At 36.0% G+C, this 22,600-nt stretch overlaps 1 protein-coding gene across 1 annotated transcript in view; it reads right to left on the bottom strand.

Annotated features, from left to right (window-relative positions):
- The window catches only part of Pnpt1 (polyribonucleotide nucleotidyltransferase 1), a 33,313-nt gene extending 12,935 nt beyond the window's left edge, over nt 1-20,378 (bottom strand). The window contains exons 1-15 of the mRNA XM_048352895.1: nt 20,197-20,378; nt 17,161-17,221; nt 16,062-16,136; nt 15,278-15,383; nt 13,837-13,886; nt 12,321-12,384; nt 12,175-12,222; nt 11,205-11,318; nt 10,351-10,537; nt 9,691-9,742; nt 8,898-8,955; nt 7,692-7,788; nt 6,912-7,014; nt 3,319-3,389; nt 1,315-1,351 (exon numbers count right to left, since the gene is read on the bottom strand). Of these exons, the coding sequence (XP_048208852.1) occupies nt 1,315-1,351; nt 3,319-3,389; nt 6,912-7,014; nt 7,692-7,788; nt 8,898-8,955; nt 9,691-9,742; nt 10,351-10,537; nt 11,205-11,318; nt 12,175-12,222; nt 12,321-12,384; nt 13,837-13,886; nt 15,278-15,383; nt 16,062-16,136; nt 17,161-17,221; nt 20,197-20,357 (1,284 nt within the window). The 5' untranslated portion in view covers nt 20,358-20,378. The remainder of the gene's footprint in view (nt 1-1,314; nt 1,352-3,318; nt 3,390-6,911; nt 7,015-7,691; nt 7,789-8,897; nt 8,956-9,690; nt 9,743-10,350; nt 10,538-11,204; nt 11,319-12,174; nt 12,223-12,320; nt 12,385-13,836; nt 13,887-15,277; nt 15,384-16,061; nt 16,137-17,160; nt 17,222-20,196) is intronic.
- Nucleotides 20,379-22,600: the final 2,222 nt, after the last annotated feature.

Raw genomic sequence — 22,600 nt, 5'->3', positions numbered from 1 at the left:
AGCCCCTGGGTTCAAGCCTTAGACTGGCATACATGCACACAAAAAGTACATACTGAAGAAATACAGATCATTTATTTAACCAAAGAGTATAGACTGCTTTGTGTTAGCTATTTTACCTTAAAAACAATGAATTAGTAGTTCTTATTTGGAAACAGAATAACTTCTATAAAAATCTGGAATTCCAGTTGAGCCAAAAACATTTTTAAGGAGCCCTGAAGTATGAATCTGATCAAGTTCTTGAATCTAGCTGTCACTTTGCAGGAGAGGATCATACAGAACTGCAGCATTAGTGTGCAATCAGCAATACCAGTCTGTAGGGAACCTATAGGTCAAATGGCTCTGGGGCTTCAACAAATAGATTATAAAGAAAAGGAGAAATGTATGGATCAATAAAGACACAAAGAAACATAAAAAATGAAAAGAAAATGGATCAAACTAAATAACCTTTGGATGTACACTGGAAATGTAGCCCAAACTGCATTTTCTACAATTCTTCTGTTTAGACTGTGAAGTGCTTAACAGCTCATGCCAATGGATGTGCTTCACTCAGTTCCTCTCTGGCTTCTTTTTATAGCATATGAGAATATCCAGAACAGGATATTTATAAAGGATTCACAATCCATGTGGATATGTATAACATATACTTTTTACATAAAATGTTCTCTGTAGAATAGAATAGAATAGAATAGGTTCAACTGAAGTGTTCAAAACTGAAGTGTTGGGATTCTGGGCAGCCAAGAGTATTACTCAAAAGTGAAATGATTTACTACTACTTCTGCATGCCCTTTCATGACATATGATTAAGCAATAAAAGTATCATCTGCTACTTCTAGTCCCTTAAGAATGTTGTAAGAAAAATCTACCACAAGCGTAATTATATACAATGACTTTAAATAAAGTAACAATGTTAAATATTAACTTCATCTCTTTTTACAACTAACCAGCTGAGTAAACAGGAACATTTAAATGAGCTGACAAGAGAATATGATTTGTCTGTTGAGGTAAGCCCAACTTTCCTTTGCCACGCAGGTAAACTAGTCTAACTCTTGAATAAAACAACACAGTTGCTATACTTTCTTTAATTTTTATGTGTAACTTAGAACAGAAATAACCAATTGGGAAGCTTCTACTTATCCACCTAAATCTCTTCTGTATGCAACCTTATGAGATGTATGATAAAATGTAAAAGAACCTAGCAATCAATTGATAAAAGAACCCAGCTAGTTATATATGGTAGTCACTGTAAAGTTCTTTAAATTTTGCTGTATTTTAGGAAATTTTCACAATAAAATGCTGAGAAACATATCACCTTACCTCATAGTGCAGCATGAAATTTTTATCTTTTATTTCACTACAAATGAAAGGCATAATATTAAAAACATTATAGGGATATAAACAACTTATTACACAATTAAAAACTTAGAGGAGGATTTAAAAAATTGAGTATTAATGCCAGTTGGCCTAAAACAGAAAATATGAAATTAGAAAATTAATAAGAGATACTTGTTTTGAGATAGGGACTTGTTATGTGGCTACATCTGGTCTTGAACTACCAGACTTAAGCAATCCTCCTGCCTCAGGTTCCCAAGTAGCTGAGAGATGGCATTTTTTCTACAGTTTCTGAACAATTCTATACAGATTAAGGAAAACAGTTCTGCTTCAAATACAAGCTCTTAAATATCCAGCAGACACTTCTCAGAGTTAGGATCTTTCTCTCAAGTCAACAACATCTGTAACTGAAATTATATGGCTGAGAGCAACCATAAGATCTGAGAGGCAAAAATCTCTTAGGGTTTGAAGATATAAGAGGATCACAATGTTAAGACAGCAATTAGTTTGGGTTGAATTACAAAAGGCACTTCTTTGTGCAGGGGAGAATCTACAAAATCATAAACTACAGCTTTGGAAAAAGAATCTTAAAAGCCAAATGCCTTCTGAAGACTAAAGGAATCGTGGATTTGGGAGTCTGAGAGGAATACAAAGAGCTCTAGCTCAATACCTGATTTTTTTCAAGAAAAGAACATCAAAGGTCAAAATGACCTTATTTATCCAAATACATACCAAAGTTAGAATATGGCTATGCCCTGGTCAAGTCCAGCACTCTTTTCCTTTACAACTGTAGGGATTGAACCCAAAGCCCTAAGAAAGGTAGGCAAGTGCTCTACTAGTGAGTTACTTCCCCAGCCTCACTGTTCTTTCTTATTATACTTTCTTATACGGCTCTAAAAAAGTCAAAGGAAGGAAGGACAAAGCTAAAATGTTTGGTCTAGATCAGAATAAAAACTAGAGACAAAATATAAGAGCAGACTCCCCCTCCCCCTAAAAAAGCCTAAAAGATTATTAGATATAACTGCACTCATTTTTTTTTTCCCTGCTGGTCATGGGGCTTGAACCCAGGGTCTGGGCTCTGTCACTAAACTTTTTTATCCAAGGCGTATGCTCTGCAATTGAGCCAATACTCTAGTAATTGGTGCTTAATTGGAGATAAGAGTCTCAACAGAGTTTCCTGCCAGGGATGGTTTTGAGCCATGATCCCCATATCTCAGCCTCCTGAATAGCTAGGATTAGAGGTGAGTCAATGCTGACCTAGCTACATTGTCAATATCTATCAGATACATGGAAAACAAATCAGTGTGACTACCTCAAAAATATTATTAAGCAGTATATTCTTAGACCATTAACAGGGAAAAGAAAGCAGCCCTAATAGATGCTAAGGAAAGAAAACAAAAAACTGGCATCAGAAGTAGTGCTGGTGGGGACCAATCAACTAAAATTTGTCAACATGATTTTCCTGCAGACTTTTTAGGAATTGGAGAGAACAACCAAATATTTATCTACACACAAAATCACATATGGATTGGGTGTTCACTAATAGCCTTAAGATTTACATGAAAGAATTTCATGCTTTTCCAGTATGTGATGCAAACCGAAGATTTAGAAGGCAATATAGCACACACACACACAAATCCCTCTAGCTTCTTATTAGGTAAACAGAGAAATGGGAATACAGAAAAACAGGTTAAAAAAAAAACAAACAGTAATAATCTGAGTGCTGACAGATCACTCCTGTAATCCTAGCTGATCAGGAAGCTGAAATCTGATAGACTGAAGTTCAAAATCAAGAACCCATCTCCAACAAGCAAAAATGTTGGGCTGAGGCATAGCTATAGTGGTAGAGCACCATCTGAATAAGCACGGAAGATGAGCAAGTGTGAGTCCCTGAGTTCTAATTTTAGTACTGGCAATAACAATACAATGACTAATAGTATGCCATATAAGTTTCAATTATATACTGAAACAACATAAAATATAACTTACTTTATAGCTGTTATAATTTGATCTGACTTAATACTGGATTCTAATGAATCAAATGTAACAGTACAGAGCACCTACAAAAGCACACAAAAAATGTTACTAGTGTTGTTAGACTCAAATATACTAACAACAAAGAAAACACACACACACACACACACACACACACACACACACACACACACACACACACACACACACACACACACACACACACACACCCCGTTGCTGGGGATTGAGTATGTTCTATCATTGAGCTATACTTTCACTCCAAACTATCTGAAGACTGCACTAAACTCTTAAACAATGGGAATATATACATTCTGTAAAATACTATTCATAATTTTAATACAGTAAATAATTATCCATTCTATAATTATTTGAGCTGTAAATAATCCCAACAATCAAAAGCTCTGATATCATATAGACTGTTAAGTAAAGCATTGTACTAAGAGTGCTTAGGGAAGAAGAGAAAGAAAAATTTTAAAAGAACTACTAGTTCCTAGATGTACCCTCCACACAGTTTAAGACAATAAACTGCCTTGAAAAAAAAGTTAATATTCTTTAGGGAGTTGTATTATAAACCAAAATTTCTACAATGTATTACACAGAAGGTCCAAGATACCTTCTACATGAAATAGGAAACAAGACTCTTTTTAAAGAGAAAAGTCAAAGAATAGCTGAAGACAGATTCTTAGTTGAGATGTTTGTTTAGCAAGTCTTTCAACAGCTATTATAATTGTATTCTAGGATATAAAACATATTAATGAGCTGGAAAAACACATTATCTCATTCTTGAAAGAAGAGTCAGTGAATATGAAGATAGATGAACAAACTGACTAGGGAGTCATGTAATTCCACATGTAGCTCAGTGGTAAAGTACTTGCCTACATGAATGTGGCCCTAGGTTTAAGAACTAAGCACAGCAAAAATAGAAGAAAAAAGAGAAAAAAAGAGAAGAAAAAAAAAGAAAACACAATGAATTGAAGGAAGGGGGGGAAGGGGAAAGAGTGAGTTCAATCTCCCGAAGAGGGTAAATAGAACACATTCTCAGGGACTGGTAGAATAACAACAAAAAGACTAACATATGCATATATATATGTATGTATACATGTGTGTATGAATATGTTTGTAATTTCAGAAAGAAGAGAAGGAGGCAGGAAAAATACTTGAAGAAATAATGGCTGCAACTACAAGCAGATTCCTCCCCGGCCTTTTTTGTTTTATCCTGGTACCAGGGTTTGAATTCAAGGCCTCATACTTGCTTGGCTGGTACTCTACTAGCTTAGCTTAGTGCAATGTTTTGCTAGTTAATTGGGAGATAAAGTCAGTCTCTTAGAAATTTTTGACAAAGTTGGCTTTAAACCCTGATGTAATCTCTCAAACCTAAACCTCTTTAGTAGCTAGGATTACTAGCTTGAGCCACTAGCACCCAGCAAAGCTTGAAAATTTTAAGCAGAATAAAGCAAAAGACAGCCATACACCCTCCTTCATTTTACTGCTGAAAACCAAAGAGAAAATCTTGACAGCACTCTTATGAAAACATTAATTTTTTGAGTAAGTCCTTATCAGAAGAAAATCATTATGACATCTTTAAAATGTTGAAGAAAAAAACCGGTCCAAAATTCTATACTGAGCAAAAAGAATCACTGAAGGCAAAAATGATATTTTTAGATTAAAAATATAGCAATTTGTCAGAAGATCAATAGGCTAATACAGAAGGAATGTTATGTTATTATGTTTTTAGGTAACATAATAAACTTAGGTTACTATGTTACCTGATAACATGCTATCAGATCCTCAGATAATATGTTACCAGATAACACAGTAACATTAGTAGTAACGAGGGTATGAATCTTAAGGAATGATTCTTTAAAAATTTTTTTATTGTGAAGGTGATGTATAGAGGGGTTATAGTTACATAAATAAGGCAATGAGTACATTTCATTTTGAACAGTGTTACCCACGCTCTCATTTTCCCCCAACTGATCCCCCTCCCCCCAAGTTGTAAAATTCATAAAACCCACAAAAATGAAAAAGGGCAACAAAACTAAAGATTTCAAGTTTATTCTACATATATAAAAATCTACTACAAAGCGCAGAGACAAAGATGGAAATTTGTTACTGAAAAGGACTAATGTTTAATGGCAGCAAATATGTATTGAACTATATTAGAGATAGAAAAAAATGATGACAAAAAAACTAGCCCAAAGATATGGACAGAAATTTCACACAAAGTACACCTGACCCAAAGTCACATTATACAACTGTAGGAAACACAATCTATATGAAAAAGTGCCCTGGAGGTGTGTGGTCTCATGGTATTGTTTATATAGAATCATTTTTCATCTGCTTTTTGGTCACTGTGGGGCATTCAGGGCCTGGGCCATCCTTGAGCTTGTGTTCAAGGCTAGCACTCTACCATTTTGAGCCATAGCTCCACTTCTGGTTTTCTGGTGGCTAATTGGGGATATGTGTAGTATGGACTTCCTCCCCAGACTGGCTCTGAACTGTAATCCTCAGATCTCAGCTTCCTGAGTAGCTAGGATTATAAGCCGGAGCCACCAGTGCCTGCCTGGCCTCATCAGCTTTTATATAATGAGATCTTCTACCTCATTAGTAAGTGGGGAAATACAAATTAAAGCAATGAGATACTACTTTGTTCCTATCAGATTGGCAAAATTAAATAATGACTAACGTAAGAAAAAGAAAGTATAAGGCATAACACTCTATACAAATTAATAAGTTCTTATGTTGGTAAACATGAACAGAAGATGAACCAGAAGACTGTGCATGAAATACCAGTGAGTGCAAACCTATGAAAAGAAAATGAGTAAGACTGAGGTTCAGGCTAAAATGGAGAAGACAAATGAGGGCCATGAGTAGACCAACAGTGATATATGTCATACACTGAAGAGTACAGAAAAATATATGAAGGAAGGGGGTATTGATCACGATGAATTGTACTAATAACCTGACATGCTGTTGTAACCTCTTTGTACAACTACTTTATAAAAAATACAATTAAGGTGTGGGAATGTAGCTTAGTGGTAGGTAGAGTGCTTGCCAAGCTCGCATGAAGCCCTGGGTTCAATTTCTCAGTACCATTTAAGCAGAAAAAGCCAGAAGTGGCACTGTGGCTCAAGTGGTAGAGGGCTAGCCTTGAGCAAAAAGAAGCTCAAAGACAGTTCTCAAGCCCTGAGTTCAATCTCCTTGACTGGCAAAAATAAATAAAGAAACAAGTAAATAAAACAGAATTAAAACACAAGGAAATGGTAGAAAATCCAAGTTAATTTACAGCAACAAAAGCAAATTATCATCTGGTAAGAGGAGTAGGAAAGAGGGATTACAGTAAGGCATGAAGATACATTCATTTTCTTGATTAAAGTAACAGCTTCCCTCTTTCATAAACAAAAAAACCCTTGTTAAATCACTTTAAATATATAGTTTATTATGTGGAAATTACGCCTAAAAAACCATGTTAACATTACATTAAAAAACCTGGTATTATCCTGAACAATTTATTCTATATGATAAAAACCTTTGGAATCTTTATAGTTTCATATAATTAAACAATGGTAGCTTTTTACACATATTACCTGTGTTTGTCCCCTTTGAAATAATGCTGATCCATGGAGAGTTTTATACATATCTACCTCACAACTTATATTTCTAAGTGAAGTCAAATCTCGTCCATCACACCTATAATAATAAAAAAAAGTAGTAAAGCCATGTCAGAAGTCAGAAAAATCACGTATCTGCTGGCTGGTGGCTTATGCATGTAATTCTAGATACTCATGAGGCTGAGATCTGAGGATCCCAGTTCAAAACCAGCCTGGGCAGGAAAGTCTATGAGACTCTTATCTCCAAATAACCACCTAAAAACCAGAAGTAGTTCTGTGGTGGTAGAGTGGTAACCCTGAGCTGAAGAGCTCAGGGACAGCACCCAGGCCCAGAGTTCAAGCCCCACGATTGACTTAAAAAAAGAAGAAAAAGAAAATCACGTATTTCTTTACCTTTACTGGGAAGCTCTCAAAATCCCAGCTTTATATCATAATTCCTTCTAGAACCTGAAAAACTGATATAGATATGTGGGCCACACCTTATGAGTCACTGAATCAGAGGATTTGGTATTGCTAAAATCTTGCAGGTAATTTTGATGTGCAGTCATGGCTGTGAATCATGATTCTATATACAAGGTCTAAGACAAGGACTTAAATCTATACAATCCATGTATTCTTTCTTCAATGGGTATCCATTTACAAAATAATAATCACACTTTTCACTTAAAAAACACTTTCTTCCCATTCAGCAAGCTGTCACTCAGCAACTTGCAGTGAAAGCACAAACTTCAAGTCTACCAAAATAATAACCTTTACCTTTTATATTCATTCATAATAATACTTCTAAAAACTTCCTTTGTAACAACATTGAAGGATTCTATTATTTCATATGGGTCGACTTCTGGAAATTTTTCTAGAGAAAAAGACAAAGCAAAATGAAGTATTTTTTTTTTCTTTGTGGAATAGAGGATTTCCCCAAAGTTCACTGGATCAAATCAGTGTTACTACAGGAGTAAATAAAGGGAGTTGACTCTAAACATTTAGTCCTCAGGCAAATAAAATACATAAATGAACTTGTTCTTAAGCAAGTAAGACATGTCAAATATTGAATACATTAAGTTATTCCTGGGAATTTAGTTTGCTTTTTACCAGAACAAGAATGCTTTGCAGTCATCCCCTATTTTGTGATATTACCTGACAAATCTAGCAACCATACTACAATATGGTTTCACTGATAATTTTAAAAGCTGTCACTCTTTTGCCTTGATAACTTTTTTTTTTTTTTTTTTTTTTGCCAGTCCTGGGCCTTGGACTCAGGGCCTGAGCACTGTCCCTGGCTTCTTCCCGCTCAAGGCTAGCACTCTGCCGCTTGAGCCACAGCGCCGCTTCTGGCCATTTTCTGTATATGTGGTGCTGGGGAATCGAACCTAGGGCCTCGTGTATCTGAGGCAGGCACTCTTGCCACTAGGCTATATCCCCAGCCCCTTGCCTTGATAACTTTTATTCAAATCTTCAAATTGGGGAAACAGTGTTGCATTTACAGTTTTATTTCTTTATTCCTTTGATCTTATAAAAATTTATGAGGAAAACTGTTTTAATTTCCAGCGTACAGGAGAAAAAAACAAGCTTGAAGTAAACTGGGGGCTGTAGGTGTACCTCAATGGTATAGTATTTGCCTAATATACACAAAGCCATGGGTTTAATTCCCTATACTGCAAACAAAAAAGCAACTATCCTGCAATCATAGAGCACACAGATAGGAAATAAGACAGTTGTGACCTGAGCACAGACCGAGCTGCTTCAAAGGCTTGTGCCAACTCAAGTGTGTTCTCTCAAGTGTTTATTAAATAATGCATAACTTTTAAGTAATCTGAACATAAGAAATGGACTCTGATGATACTTAAGATAAACTTGAAGAGCAATGGGACTAATAGATTTCTTAGAGGCTTTACTATTGAAATTGAAAATATTTCCTTTTGACGTTCTTTTTTACACTACACAAAACAACAAAAAAGAATTCACCTTTTAGTTGTTCCTCTGTGTCTAATCTTATCTTGTTAACAGCTTCATCTCTGGAGATCTAAAACAAAATTAAGGATTGGTTAATATATACACATGACATTTCACATTCCTATTTTAGTTATTATATTTAACTCACTGCAAGAATATGTCAACGTTTCCAATATTAACATTCTTTAAAAGATCAGAGCTCATTGAGTTACAAAAAATATGATCTGCCTAATTCATTCAAATATGTGTTTGAACATTTCCCTAAAACTAGTATCAGTGCTGGTTGCTGATGGCTTACATCTGTAATTCTAGGTACTCAGGAGGATGAATTCTGAGGATTAAAGTTTGAAGTCAGCCAGGGCAGGAAAATCTGTTAAGACTCTTATCTCCAAGAACCACCAAAAAGCCAGAAGAGAAGCTGTGGCTCTAGTGGTAGAATGGTAGCTTTGAGCAAAAAAGGTCAGGGACAGCACCCAGGCCCTGAGTTCAAGCCCCAGAGCTGACACACATGCTAAAATAAATAAAAAATAAAAAACTAGTATTAGTTTTATTAGTTAACCAAAGAATAGAGAAGCAAACAAGAAAGCTTTTGGGTTAAGTTCTACCCCCAGCCCACCCCTAGGTGCTGGGGATTGAATTAGGGCCTTGTGCATGCTAGGCAAGTGTTCTACCACTGAGCTACATCCCAATTCTGTTCAGAGATTGATATAAAAACAAGGCTAATATTCATATACAAAATTATACTAGTAATGACAAAAAAGTAATTCTAGAACAAATATGCAAGATAATCTTTAGGGATTCCTACCTTATCGTGTTCATAATCTGTGAAAACTGCAAAGAGTTTCTCCATGGCGAGTCTATTTTAAGTACAAATGTTAGCATAACAATATTTGAAACGAGGAAGCTTTTATTACAAACAAGGCAAATATCCAATAGTAATATAAATTGAATAACATTTCATAAAGCTTAATATATATGCTGCTCTTTAATCACTACTAGTCTTTTACTATTTGAAATACAGTACACAAATTTATTTCTTTCCATTTTTCAAGGAAAATCACACATGGTACTGTGGCTTTCCTTTTTCTCATCTCTAATGTATTCACTTCATTCCACCTTAGAGTCATTCTTATTTACTGAATGCTTGTCTATGTGCTAGGCATTGTTTTAGGCACAGAGCATATGTGGTGGTTATATGTAATTTCTTTTTGAGAAATTCAAGGGTCTCCTTAGATCCGCAAGTATCTTATTCTTCTTGTACAAGATGCAGAAGTGATCTGAATAGCGACCAATAATTATCTACCCCTTTCATCTGAGTTTCACATTTTTGCTGTGAAAGAGGGGCATGGGTTGGTTTACTCTTTTTTAGTCAAATTTATGACATATTTATTGCATGTTTATGACAATAATTTAAAACAGTGCCATCTATGAAGTATTTCATGGACAGTTCTCCCAAGAATCTTACTTGTGAGCATGCTTCACAATCTCTGGTGAAGGGACAGATAACTTTTGAGGTGTCCTCTTGGTAACACCAACTTCTTTCACCAATTGCTGGATGCCCTGGATTATTTGTTGGGTATATTTTACTCCCACCTTGACAGCATGGCAAAAGTCCTGCTGTAAGATGTTTTCTGCAGAGGCTTCCAACATGACTATTTAAGAAAAAGAAATTATTTATGTAGCAACTTTGTTTTGTAGAGATATATCTACCAGGTATTATTCTGGGCACTTTGAAAATCTTGATGTTCACCTTCAAAGAACTAGAACAATATAATTTTAAATATACAAATTCAGTTGCACATCTCTTTTCAAGATGCTAAAATATAACATGGCATCAACCAGTACTCATGGCTTCCCTAAATCTTAGAATACCATCTCTACATGTGATATTTTCCTACAGTATAAATACTGTCAGAGATAAACCCCAAAATCATTTTTTTGCTTCTTTTACAATCAAAAGTGTCATCATTTTGCAATCATGTGTCAAAGGAGATGATTATAATGGCAGAAGCAAGTGATAAAACCTAGATATTGTAAATGATAAAGCTTATTCTGCTCCCATTGAATGAAACTATACTATAATTTTAATTCCTGCAATTACGGCATTTTTATTAGGTAGTGAAAATTTGTCTTTTCCACTTTAAGCACTATTCTATCATTTTAGGCATTACCTATTATGAAGGGCACTGCCAAAACATGAGATGAAGCAAATATCTTTAAAGCTAGTGACAAAACATATACTTAAGTTTAAATGCATTTTTAAAGAAGCGAGAACTTGCATGTGAACTCCAGAACAAATGTGATATTTAAACTACTTACCAATCTGACTTTTAGGTGCTCCAGCAACAACTAAATTTAAAGTACTAGAAGACATTTCTTTTCTTGTTGGGTTAACAACACATTCTCCATCAATTATTCCTATTCGTACAGCCCCTACAATATATTAAATATTGGCAATTGTTTAATTAAACCTTCCAGTTCCCATATTATTCAGGTTGTGGCTTTAATTTTTCATATTTGTAACAAAAGAATAAAGCTCCTATTTCTCTATGGGTTAGGCCTAGAGAATATTCTTTGTAATTCTGCAGACTCAGTAGACCACTCTACATTGTCCAAGTATACCTATCTGCCACACCTTTTTGATTATCCTTTGTCTTGCCTAGGCAATACACTTTTTAGAGCAGACTCTTACATCTGACACTACTAAGGTACAGCTTATACACTGGTTTCTTTGAGAAGCCCTTCCTGACAACCCGTATCCACTGAGACTAAACCTGCCCTTCTCATTTTCTTAGCATCTTGACTATGCCTACAATACTTTTGTAAATTAACATCTGTCGCATGCTCTAACTTATGCTGAAAGCAAGAACTATCTCTAATCTATGTACTGCTAGCATGTAGTTTACCTTAATTCCTCCAGAACTCAGCCCTACATAGTTAGCATTTTGGACATTGAATAATTGTTTAGTTGATGAATTACTTATATACTTTAAGTTACAAACATGTACTTATTTTATACCAAAAGAATATATACTCTGATAATTTCCCAGTACAAAAGAAAGAGTCAAGTATCTAAGAATAGAATATGTATAGCACCCAAAGATACTATTAGAAAGAAAACCCAAGGCAAAGATGAAAACATTTAAAAGACCTGCAAGGGATCTTAGAATGCCATCTAGTTCAACTTCCCAAAGACTGTCAGAGCCAATATATCTATGTCCTTGTTATTACATGCTCATTATTTTTACTGAAAAACCTAATACTAGTTTTAATTTTCAAGTTAACTTACCAATGGGACCGTTCCATGGAATATCTGATAATGAGAGGGCTACAGAAGCTTTAAAAAAGGGGAGAAGGAAAGAACTGAAATTAAAATATTTTACTGCTTTTAGAAAAATCAACAGTGATAATTTTAATCTTGATATTCATACTTACCTCCATTAATTGCTAGGACATCAGGTTCATTAATACCATCTACTGCTAACAAATTACAAAGGACCTAGTCAAGGAAAAAAATTGAAAGCACTTAAAAAAATCTACTTTATTTGGGAAGATTATCATTTATGTTAACCATGTGGCCTAAAATATAGGAACACAGTATGGTTAATAGCATGGGCTTTGTAGTCAAACCCCTTGATCTGGGTTATCATTTAATATGCCTTCAAAGTTTCTATATTAATTAAAAAATTAATATAGGAGATCTGAACTCAGGGTCTCCTGCTTACTAAGCAGGTACTCCATCACTTGAGCCTTACCCCAGTCCTTTCCTGCATACTTATTTTTCAGACAGAGTCTCAAGTTTTGGTCCAGGCTGGCCTCAAATTGTGATCTTCTTGATTTCTGCCTCCCACATAGCATATATCATAGGTATAAAACATGCACTCAGGGAAGTTCTCTATCTTTATGACAACTAATATAAAATGGTGTGTAAAACACTTGCTACAATACTAGGCATGTGGCATATATTCAGTAAATGTTCGGCACATTTTTCTATTTCTCTTTTATAAGTAAACATCAAACAAACTAGTGAATTACCTTATATAACAATTGTAAATAATTGCTTCTGTTTGTCTGTTTTATCTTTTTTGGTGGTACTGGGATTTGAATTCAGCGCCTCAAGCTTGCTAGACAGGTGCTTTCATTGCTAAGCCACTCCTATAGCATTGTTTTGTTTTGTGTCTCAAAGTGAGATAGGGTCTCACTTTGAGCCTAGGCATATGCTTGGTCATGATCTACCTATGTTAGGTTTCCTCTTTACAGCTAGGATAACAGGATTGTGCCAATGTGCCCAGCTCTCCTTTAAGAAGGGGTTTTAGCAATCTTTTCTGCCTATTACGGCCTTGAGCTTCAATCTTTTTAATTTAGACTTTCAGTAGCAACAATTACAGAAGTGATCACTGCCTGCCTCTTATGTTATATACGTAAGAGAATACTTTCCTTGAGGTTGTGCCATCTTCGTAAAGATATATTTACAAGGCATATTTTTGCAAATAAATAAAATGCTTATTTAAATCTACTTAATTAAAGCATATGAATCATTACACTGAAAGAAAGGACTCAGAAAGTATTACATCTAATTGAGAGGCTTGAGGATCCAGTAATAAAGACAGATAATCAAAACTGGGTGCATTGATTGTCTGATCTGATCCTCAGTAGATCAAACACATTGACCTGCTTTCAAACTCACCCACTTCTTTTCTGCCTCAAGGTTTTATCACTTCACATTCCACCTATATGAAATGTGGGATGCTTCCAACTCTCTTGATTAGCTCACTCCTACTGAGGTCAGATCAAATTGGCATGAATCAATGTCAGCCTTTTACAAGTATTGTCTTTTATAAATGACTTAAAGTAAAATGTAATATCATCACCATAGTTCTTTATGGTGTTTAGCCTAGAAAGAATTATAGAGATTAAGTAAATTATTATCTGTAAACAAAGGAGATCTTACCTGGGTATCATAAAAATAGCCAGCTGGAAAAAGAGGTCTAATTGAACGATCTGTTAAAGAAAAAAGTATATGGTTTTGACTGAACGTCAGTTGTCAAAAGACCAACCAACCAAATAAACAAACAGAAACCTTGGACTGATTTGATCAAAAGTGACTGGGCTGGGGATATGGCCTAGTGGCAAGAGAGCTTGCCTCATATACATGAGGCCTTGGGTTTGATTCCCCAGCACCACATATACAGAAAACGGCCAGAAGTGGCGCTGTGGCTCAAGTGGCAGAGTGCTAGCCTTGAGCAAAAGGAAGCCAGGGACAGTGCTCAGGCCCTGAGTCCAAGGCCCAGGACTGGCCAAAAAAAAACAAACCAAAAAACAAAAGTGACAAGGGTAAATATCAACACTTCAAGTAATACAGATCATGACTTAATAACAAAGCAGAAGAAAGAAACTTAGGACTAACAGCAGACCCAAGGAAATGTTTGCTTGATATTTTGTTTCTGATGAATACATACAAATATACACAAATTACCCATTTCTTGGTAGAAGAGCTATGAACTACAAATCATCCTGCAATATTTTTGGATGCCAAAGATTTAGAAGAGTAGTCAGTCAGGTGTGTTAGTCAAGTCCATAATCCAAGATACTTGGGAGGTGGAGATGACCAGTCAAGGTTTGAGGTCAGCCTGGGCATGAAAGTTCAATAGAATCCATTTCAACTAACAGTGGGGTGCAGTGGTGTGTACTCGTGTTATTTCTAGCCATACAGTAAAGTGCAAGAAGAAGGATCAGTCTAAGCCGACCTGGGCATAAAGTGATACCCTACCTAGAATATAACCAATGGAGAAAAGAGGCTAGAGGCGTGACCCAAGTGGTAGAGCACCTGCCTAGCAAGTGCCAAGATCCTGAGTTTAATTCCTACTGAGTTCAATTCCAAAAAAAGGAAAACAAAAAGATTTGGAAGATTACTGGGCTATGGATATAACCTGGTGGAATAGAGAGCTTGTTTAGTGAAGGTCTAGGTTTAATCTCCATCACCATACCACATCTTCCCTCTCTCTCCTTCCTCCACAAAAGATTAGAGACCTATTTTAATAGTTGATAGATGCAATGTTTTTAGGTATTATGCTGAATATTTTAAAAAATGAAAATATTAGCGTATGGGTCAAGGAATTCATGGCAACAGATTAATTCAGTCAAGAAGTAGTTACTGAATGCTTGTTCTATATTATGCAGTATACCAGATACTAGACATTTGGCAGTGAAGAAAGAAAAGTTTTTGGTCTCATGGATCCCAGCTTTGAGAGAGGGAACAGAGGAAACTAATGTCCAATGGCATTCATGCAAGGAATGAAGATTTAGAAGACATCGCAGAACACAGGTGGAAAAGAAGAGATATTAACACTACCATATTGGAGAAGATTAATACCTCTATGTTAATATCTTACCTATTACTCGACTTGTAAGAATTTCTTTATCAGAAGATCCAAGCTCTCTTCTAAGGTAGTTTGTAGGAATTCTACCTGCTGCAGCAGCCTTCTGTCTGTAGTCAACCTGAAGCAGCATCAAGAAAATGAAGTTTGTGTGATTTCTTTTAGTAAGAAACTATATCCCTAGAACTACTACTCAAATTATATTTTTCCTAATGTTGCTAATAACATCTTCTAGACTATAAGTAGAAGACAATTTATTTACTTTTAGCATTTTATCTTTCAAAGGAAAGAGTTTGTAAAAATGTTTTATCCAATTCATTTTTAAAAGCTTGTAATTATACAACCAGATAGTTTTGTTTTGTTTTTTAGCTTCACTACTTTTTTACATTGCCTTACTCCAGTCAAGTCCTACACTGATTGCCTTTTTTGGATTAACTCTGTTAGATATAACTTCATACGACCATAAGAAAGAACCCATATAATCCTAATAAATTCTTCATTTAACATACAGTTAATTCAGACTGAAGAGAAACCCATGAAGACATGAATTTATTCAACATCAAAGCAATTATATATTTCTCACTGACCACATATATATGTATATATTTCCCAATGACCACATATCCGGTCATTCTAAAGTATGCTTACTATTAGCATAAGAAGTCAGCTTACATTCCTTTAATGTCTCATTAGCAAAGAATTCTTTTACAAGGTTTATGTGCATTCATAGAACACTAGACCAAAGTCTACAAATTCTACATGCTACAGTACAGGTTCAGGTAAATCAGCAAATACTTACTACCAAAGGCATGAACTGGGAAGGTGAAGGTTTTGTTTTACTGACCGCTGTGACCATCACTGCAGTGTCACCTGACTTAAACATAAACAACCATCTCAGTAAATGTTTCTGAAATCAGACATATATGTATAGTAGCAATTGAGTGAATGAATTCTCACTCAAGGAAAGAAATCTATTCATGTGATTACAATGAAACTTTAATAATTCACAAGTAGTCCAATTTTGATTCCTTTCCTATATGATCATGAGTAATGTAATAGTTATTGAGTTTTACAAAAGAAAAGGCTCACTGATAACTAAGTCATACCAATGAATCAAAACATACTTTCTACTTAACAACAACAACAAAAAAAGGTGTGTGTGTGTGTGTATGTGTGTGTACCAGTACTATGGGTTGAACTCAGAGCCTTCTTCTCTCACTCAGCTTTTTCACTCAAGGCTGGCACTCTACCACTTGATCCGTGCCCCACTTCTGGCTTTTTGTTGGTTATTGTGAGGTAAGAGTCTTAGGGACTTTTATATTCCAGCTTGCTTCAAACCACAATCTTCAGATCTCAGCCTTCTGAGTGGCAAGAATTATAGGCATGAGCCACTTGCACTCAGCTTATTTTCTACTTCTAATGAAGAAATTTAGACTGTATATAATGAAAATTTCCCAAGTATTACTACTGAAGAGAATAATGAAATACTTTTCTTTAGAAAAGCACAACAGGTTTTATTAACAGAATAAAACAACAAAAGCCCAAGTTTGACAGCGATTTAAAGGTCATTTAATATATTTGACTTGCAAACTTCCTAATGAGTTGGAATGGTTCAGGTGGTAGAAATAATCTTAGTATCTAAATTAAATGCCACGACCACATTTCTAAGTTATAAAGACACTTAGTACCAGTTTCCACAAATGAATTTTAAGATAAAAATTTTAAAACTTGGACTCTATTTTCTTTCCCTTTTTAGTTTTAGGAAGGATTTATTTTAATGTAACAGGATTAAGGAGGAATAGAACAGGGTTAATGTAAAGAAAAATGGAGAAGAGAATCATTTCCTAATCCCCATGCAGTAAATGGGAATTAAAGACTCTAAAACCTGGACATTTTACCTGTACCACAGCACAGCCATCTGCAAACCTTGCCAGTTTTCCAGAGGATAGTTCTAATTTTCTGTTGATAAACAAAAATCCAAAACAAAATGACATCAGTACAATTCTCAGATTAGTTCACAACAATCTAAGTTTTTAGCAAGAAATAAACAAGCCTTACAAGCTCTTTTCCCTGAGCAAAATATATAGATAGAATTCATAGTCAAAAGTACAATGTGAATTTAATTGTGCAGATTAACAAGATAAAAACCAAGGTAGAAGAGTAATTCAGATGAAACAGAAAAGAAATTATTTCTAGGGAGAAAGAAACTGCCTTCCAAAATATTAATTCCCATTTACTACCTTGTCACTTCCTGCCTTTTTGACTACAGTAGCCTTTTAGCACACAAACTGGATCATTTCCCCATTTAAAATCCTTTAAAATTTCTCTACTGCTTTCAGGACAAAATATAAACTCCTAAGTACTGCCTACAAACTTTTGTTTTTGTCGATAGTGCCAAGTCAACTTAATAGTGAATGAATCAACTTAGTGATGAATGAATTATCTTTTCAATCATGGTATTGGGATGACTGGGTATCCAGTTGAAAAAAAAATACTGGGAGTCTTTCATACAAAAGTAAAAACTCAAGATGGATTATAGACCTCAAACTAAAACGTCTGAGAAAAAGGCTATAGGAAAAAAAAATTCATAAACTTGGGCTCAACAGTATCTTTTTAGATGTGGCATCAAAAGCATACCTCAAAGACTACAGAAACACTGAATATACTATCTGGAAAACACCTATCAGAATTTCCTAGGGTGTATAAAGAATTGTAAGAGATATAATGCCATGAAAAACTTAAAGATGGAGTGATTTATCAACAGGTTTATGAATCTTATTTGACACAGGAGAGTATCTATAAAAGAGGTCTAGATTGATTAATGAAGAGTCAAAGCAGATTATTTGTGAAAAATATTGAGGGCAGAAGTATTTTATTGCCTTTAGTGCCTAGTAGCTAGCTCTTAGTGTCTTTTGAATACAGTATCTTGAGATGTTTCTTTAGACAAGAATGTGTAGTTCTATCTTCTATTCTGTAGAGCTATCTTCTCCCTTGTCCTCTTTAGCCAAAATATCAGAATTAAAGAATGTCAAGGGTGGTGGAAAGCGCTTTAGAGTCGTCTAACCTAATGGTCAAAACTTGACAGCCTCATGGCATGTTTCTTATAGTTCTTCAACTAAGAACACTCCAATATATAAGGGGTTTGTAAACACACTTCACATATGACAGAGACAGCATGAAATCCACAAAGTCTAAAACTACTATCTCCCCCTTTTGCTGGAAGACTGCAGACTCTTCACGGACTCCATTCTCCTCCTTTTTCTAAAGTTGTAAAGTTATTTGTTTTGTTTTGTTTTATTTTTATTTTTTGCCAGTCCTGGGGCTTGAATTCAGGGCCTGAGCACTGTCCCTGGCTTCTTTTTTTTTTTTTTTTTTTTTTTTTGCCAGTCCTGGCGCTTGGACTCAGGGCCTGAGCACTGTCCCTGGCTTCTTTTTGCTCAAGGCTAGTACTCTGCCACTTGAGCCACAGCGCCACTTCTGGCCATTTTCTGTGTATGTGGTGCTGGGGAATCAAACCCAGGGCCTCATGTATATGAGGCAGGCACTCTTGCCACTAGGCCATATCCCCAGCCCCCCCTGGCTTCTTTTTTAATCAAGGCTAGGCCTTTTCTGCTTATGTGGTGCTGAGGAATTGAACCCAGGGCTTCATGTATAGGAGGCAAGCATTCTTGCCACTAGGCCATATTCTCAGCCCTGTAAAGTTATTTGTTTAAGCTAAGTCAGCCGCTCATTAAGTTTGGGAGAAAGGCCTGGACTTTTATTATTTTTGTTTTGGCTTTTGTATGATCTAGGGGTAAAAAACAACTTGAAAGCACATTAAACATTTAGATGTATAAAATATGCATTAATTACATTTATCTTTAAAAGATTTAGAAGCTTTTTTTTTGTTGTTGCCAGTCCTGGGGAGTGGACTCAGGGCCTGAGCACTGTCCCTGGCTTCCTTTTGCTCAAGGCTAGCACTCTACCTCTTGAGCCACAGCGCCACTTCCAGCTTTTTCTATATATGTGGTGCTGAGGAATCGAACCCAGGGCTTCATGTATACGAGGCAAGCACTTTACCACTGGGCCATATTCCCAGCCCGATTTAGAAGCTTTTAAAAAGTTATTTTTAACACAAATACTGACAACCTCCCAAGAAAAAGTACAGACTTTGTTAGAAACACCAGAGTCTATCAAGTTCGCAGCACTAGCTTTGTTGGCTTTGAGAAAGTTACCTAATCTTTTTGTGGGGCCTCTGCAGTCTTAACTAAAAAATAAGAGTAATATACCTTTACTACAGGCTTAAAAAGATACAGTGCAGGGGCTGGGGATATGGCCTAGTGGCAAGAGTGCTTGCCTTGTATACATGGGGCCCTGGGTTCAATTCCCCAACACCACATATACAGAAAACGGCCAGAAGTGGCGCTGTGGCTCAAGTGGCAGAGTGCTAGCCTTGAGCAAAAAAAAAGAAGCCAGGGTCGGTGCTCAGGCCCTGAGTCCAAGCCCCAGGACTGGCAAAAAAAAAAGAGAAGATACAGAGCAAAATATAACACATTCAAGAAACTGATGTTTTCATTCCCTTCCTACTCAGGCTCAAACTGGCCACACTAAGGGATTTAGGATTTGAAGACGTGCGGACACTGTTACCTTGAGCCTGAATGATTCCCGCTCTGGGGAGTAAAGAGAAAACATGTCTGGTGGACAGACAAGCTCAGGCTCAGGTGGAGAGGAAGCTCCGAGAGGATTAAGAGGGAGGTTCAAGAAGCAAAGGGCACCAGACAGGGTGGGAAGGGAGTGAGTCCCAGGAGGTCGACTCCAACCCGGAAAAGGAAACTTGCAATTTAGATCTGAGGTAAAAAGTTAAAGGGACAGGCTGCGGATTTAACCCAGGGAGACTAATGCACCTGGGCGGCCAGAGCATTGTGCGGAGACAGCGAGAGCACGCTCTTTCTTACCTGTTGCCTAAGTCCACAGCCACCGCTCGGGACCCTGTGCTAGCCGATAGAGCTCGTATATGCAAATAGTTGAGTGCCCGATTCCGCCCTGGCAGACGGAGGGACCCATCTGCCAGAGGCCGGAGCCGGAGACACGAGCAGCACTGTCTGCAGGCCGCCATGACACTGGGCACGCGATCAGCCCAGGCTCTGCTCTGATTTGCTGACTCCACAAACCCAGGGGCGGAGTCGGGTGCAGTTTCGTTTCCGAGATACTTAGGAACGCTGCGCCAGCCTCTGCATCTAGCCCTTTTCTACGAGGACCAGAGAGGGACAAACTTATCAGAATGAGATTGTGCTTGAATTGTGCTCTTTATTTTTCCCTTTGCCTTTATGCATCAAGGAAAAGCAATTAAAAAAAAATAGTTTTGTGTATGTGTGTGTGCTATAAGTAGAAAGTCTTAGGGTAAGTTTAACAAGTAAATACAGCAATAACTTAATAATACAGCAATAATAGAAGTCATTGATCAAGACTTTATTTTTATTGATTCTGTGAGAATTAGGGGGATTTGTGTGGTGGTCCATGTGAACAGAGAGAGCACTCTCTTGCCTCCTTCCAGCCTAGTTTCTAGTTTATGCATTTCAGAGAACAAATGTTACATCGAAGAGTTGTGTTAATGTATTTCAGGTAAACTAATTTATTTCTCATTAACTTATAATTAATGTGTGTTTCTACAATCATTTCTGGTTTATCATCATTTCCAGTGTTAATATTTAGCAATTTATTTCTCTGACCCTTTTGGCTAAAGATTAATTTTGTAAACCAACTCTTAAATATATAATGCCAGCTAATATTTAAAATAAATAGTTTTTAAAGTGGAAAACATTTTTAGAAAAAAATGGTAAAATGTTTTTAAGGGTGGATACATTTTTCTCACTTCTATAATGTCAGTGTGTTGGAAACTTTTTATGTAGTCCTTTCAATGATCCACTGATCATTTTTTTAAATTGCATTTTTCTTTTAAGGTCATAGTCCATGTAAAACCAAACAACCAAAAAATCCAGTGGAAATGTAGTTTTAAGAATGAAAAATGTTGACCTAAAAACCAGACAAATGATTTTGTGGCAAAGCCATTATGAGTTCTTATTACTGATTTGGGATTTCCATGCTGATAAAAGACATGATGATTAACTTCATTTATGGACATTAAGTGTTCGTTTTTACCTCTTTCTTTTTGACTTTACCTTGAGTTGCCTCAGTGATTTCAAGATCCATCATTGAAAGTCCTCACTAAAACAATCTATCAGAATGTCCTTGCCACAATTCAACACAACTTTTGATTTATAGAGTAAGAACACAAACTCACCTTTCCAGAATGCACTAAGTACTATTGAATTGTATTCATTCAGGCAGTATTGCTTAACAGTTTAGAGCAAAAACTGAATTAGTCCCTGGTGATTCTGATATTATCTCAGGAGGTTGTGACCCTACTGAACTCCAGCCTCTCCATCTTATGGGGAAAAAAAGGTCAATTAGATGAATTTTCACAGGGTTTGTAAGGATTAAATGTCACAGATAAGTCAAGATATTTATCATAGTATCCAACATACTATCAGCTCTTGAAAAAATGGTAGCTTCAGTCTTTTGTTCAACATACCGATCAAATTTCCTTCATAATCCCCTTGAATCAGCATTCATTCAGCTTGAAATATTGGAGCATTACATATTTAGTCCACATTTGTTCCCCTAAGCCACTGTAAAATAATTAGTAGTAATTCAGTTATAAACCCCAAAGCAAATATGGCCATTAAAGTCTGTGGCTGAACTTTGTTCAGAGCAGTCATACAGATGATACACTGTGTGTATGTTAGGCAATTTTAGATTAGCATAGGAACAAAAAAGGAAACTTGTATTTTGTGGCTATATCAATTGATGCTATAATACACAAGGTGTCATTGAAGAGTTATCACATCTAGAAATACAGTTCTGACCAACTGCAATATAAAGGAAGAAAAACAGAAAGAATGGAAGCTTTCTTTCTACAACACTTGAAGATGTTAGGGGCCATCTGATTTAAATCTAAGCAATATTTCTCAGATCTCCTTTATTCATACTCAAATAAACCTGCTTGGAAAATTAATAAAACCTCATGTCCTGAGTAGCAATTTCATTTATGTACAATACCATATCATCAAATTATGTTTATAAAGTAAAATTTAGTGGTTTTGACCCAGACAGCATATATATGTATATATATACCTTTATTTCAATTTATGACTATAAAAGCTTCAAGAGTTTATACTTTGTTATGTATTTGTGAATACTTAGGTAACATTATAATTAAAAGTGTCAGCAGACACTGAGTACATGGTAATGTTTTCTCTTGAAGAATGTTGCCCGTGTAATTTTAAGAAACAGTTTTTA

Source organism: Perognathus longimembris, chromosome 8 (genome assembly GCF_023159225.1).
Source record: "Perognathus longimembris pacificus isolate PPM17 chromosome 8, ASM2315922v1, whole genome shotgun sequence".
Classification (NCBI taxonomy): Eukaryota; Metazoa; Chordata; class Mammalia; order Rodentia; family Heteromyidae; genus Perognathus; species Perognathus longimembris.
This window is presented reverse-complemented; position numbering and strand designations above follow the sequence as displayed.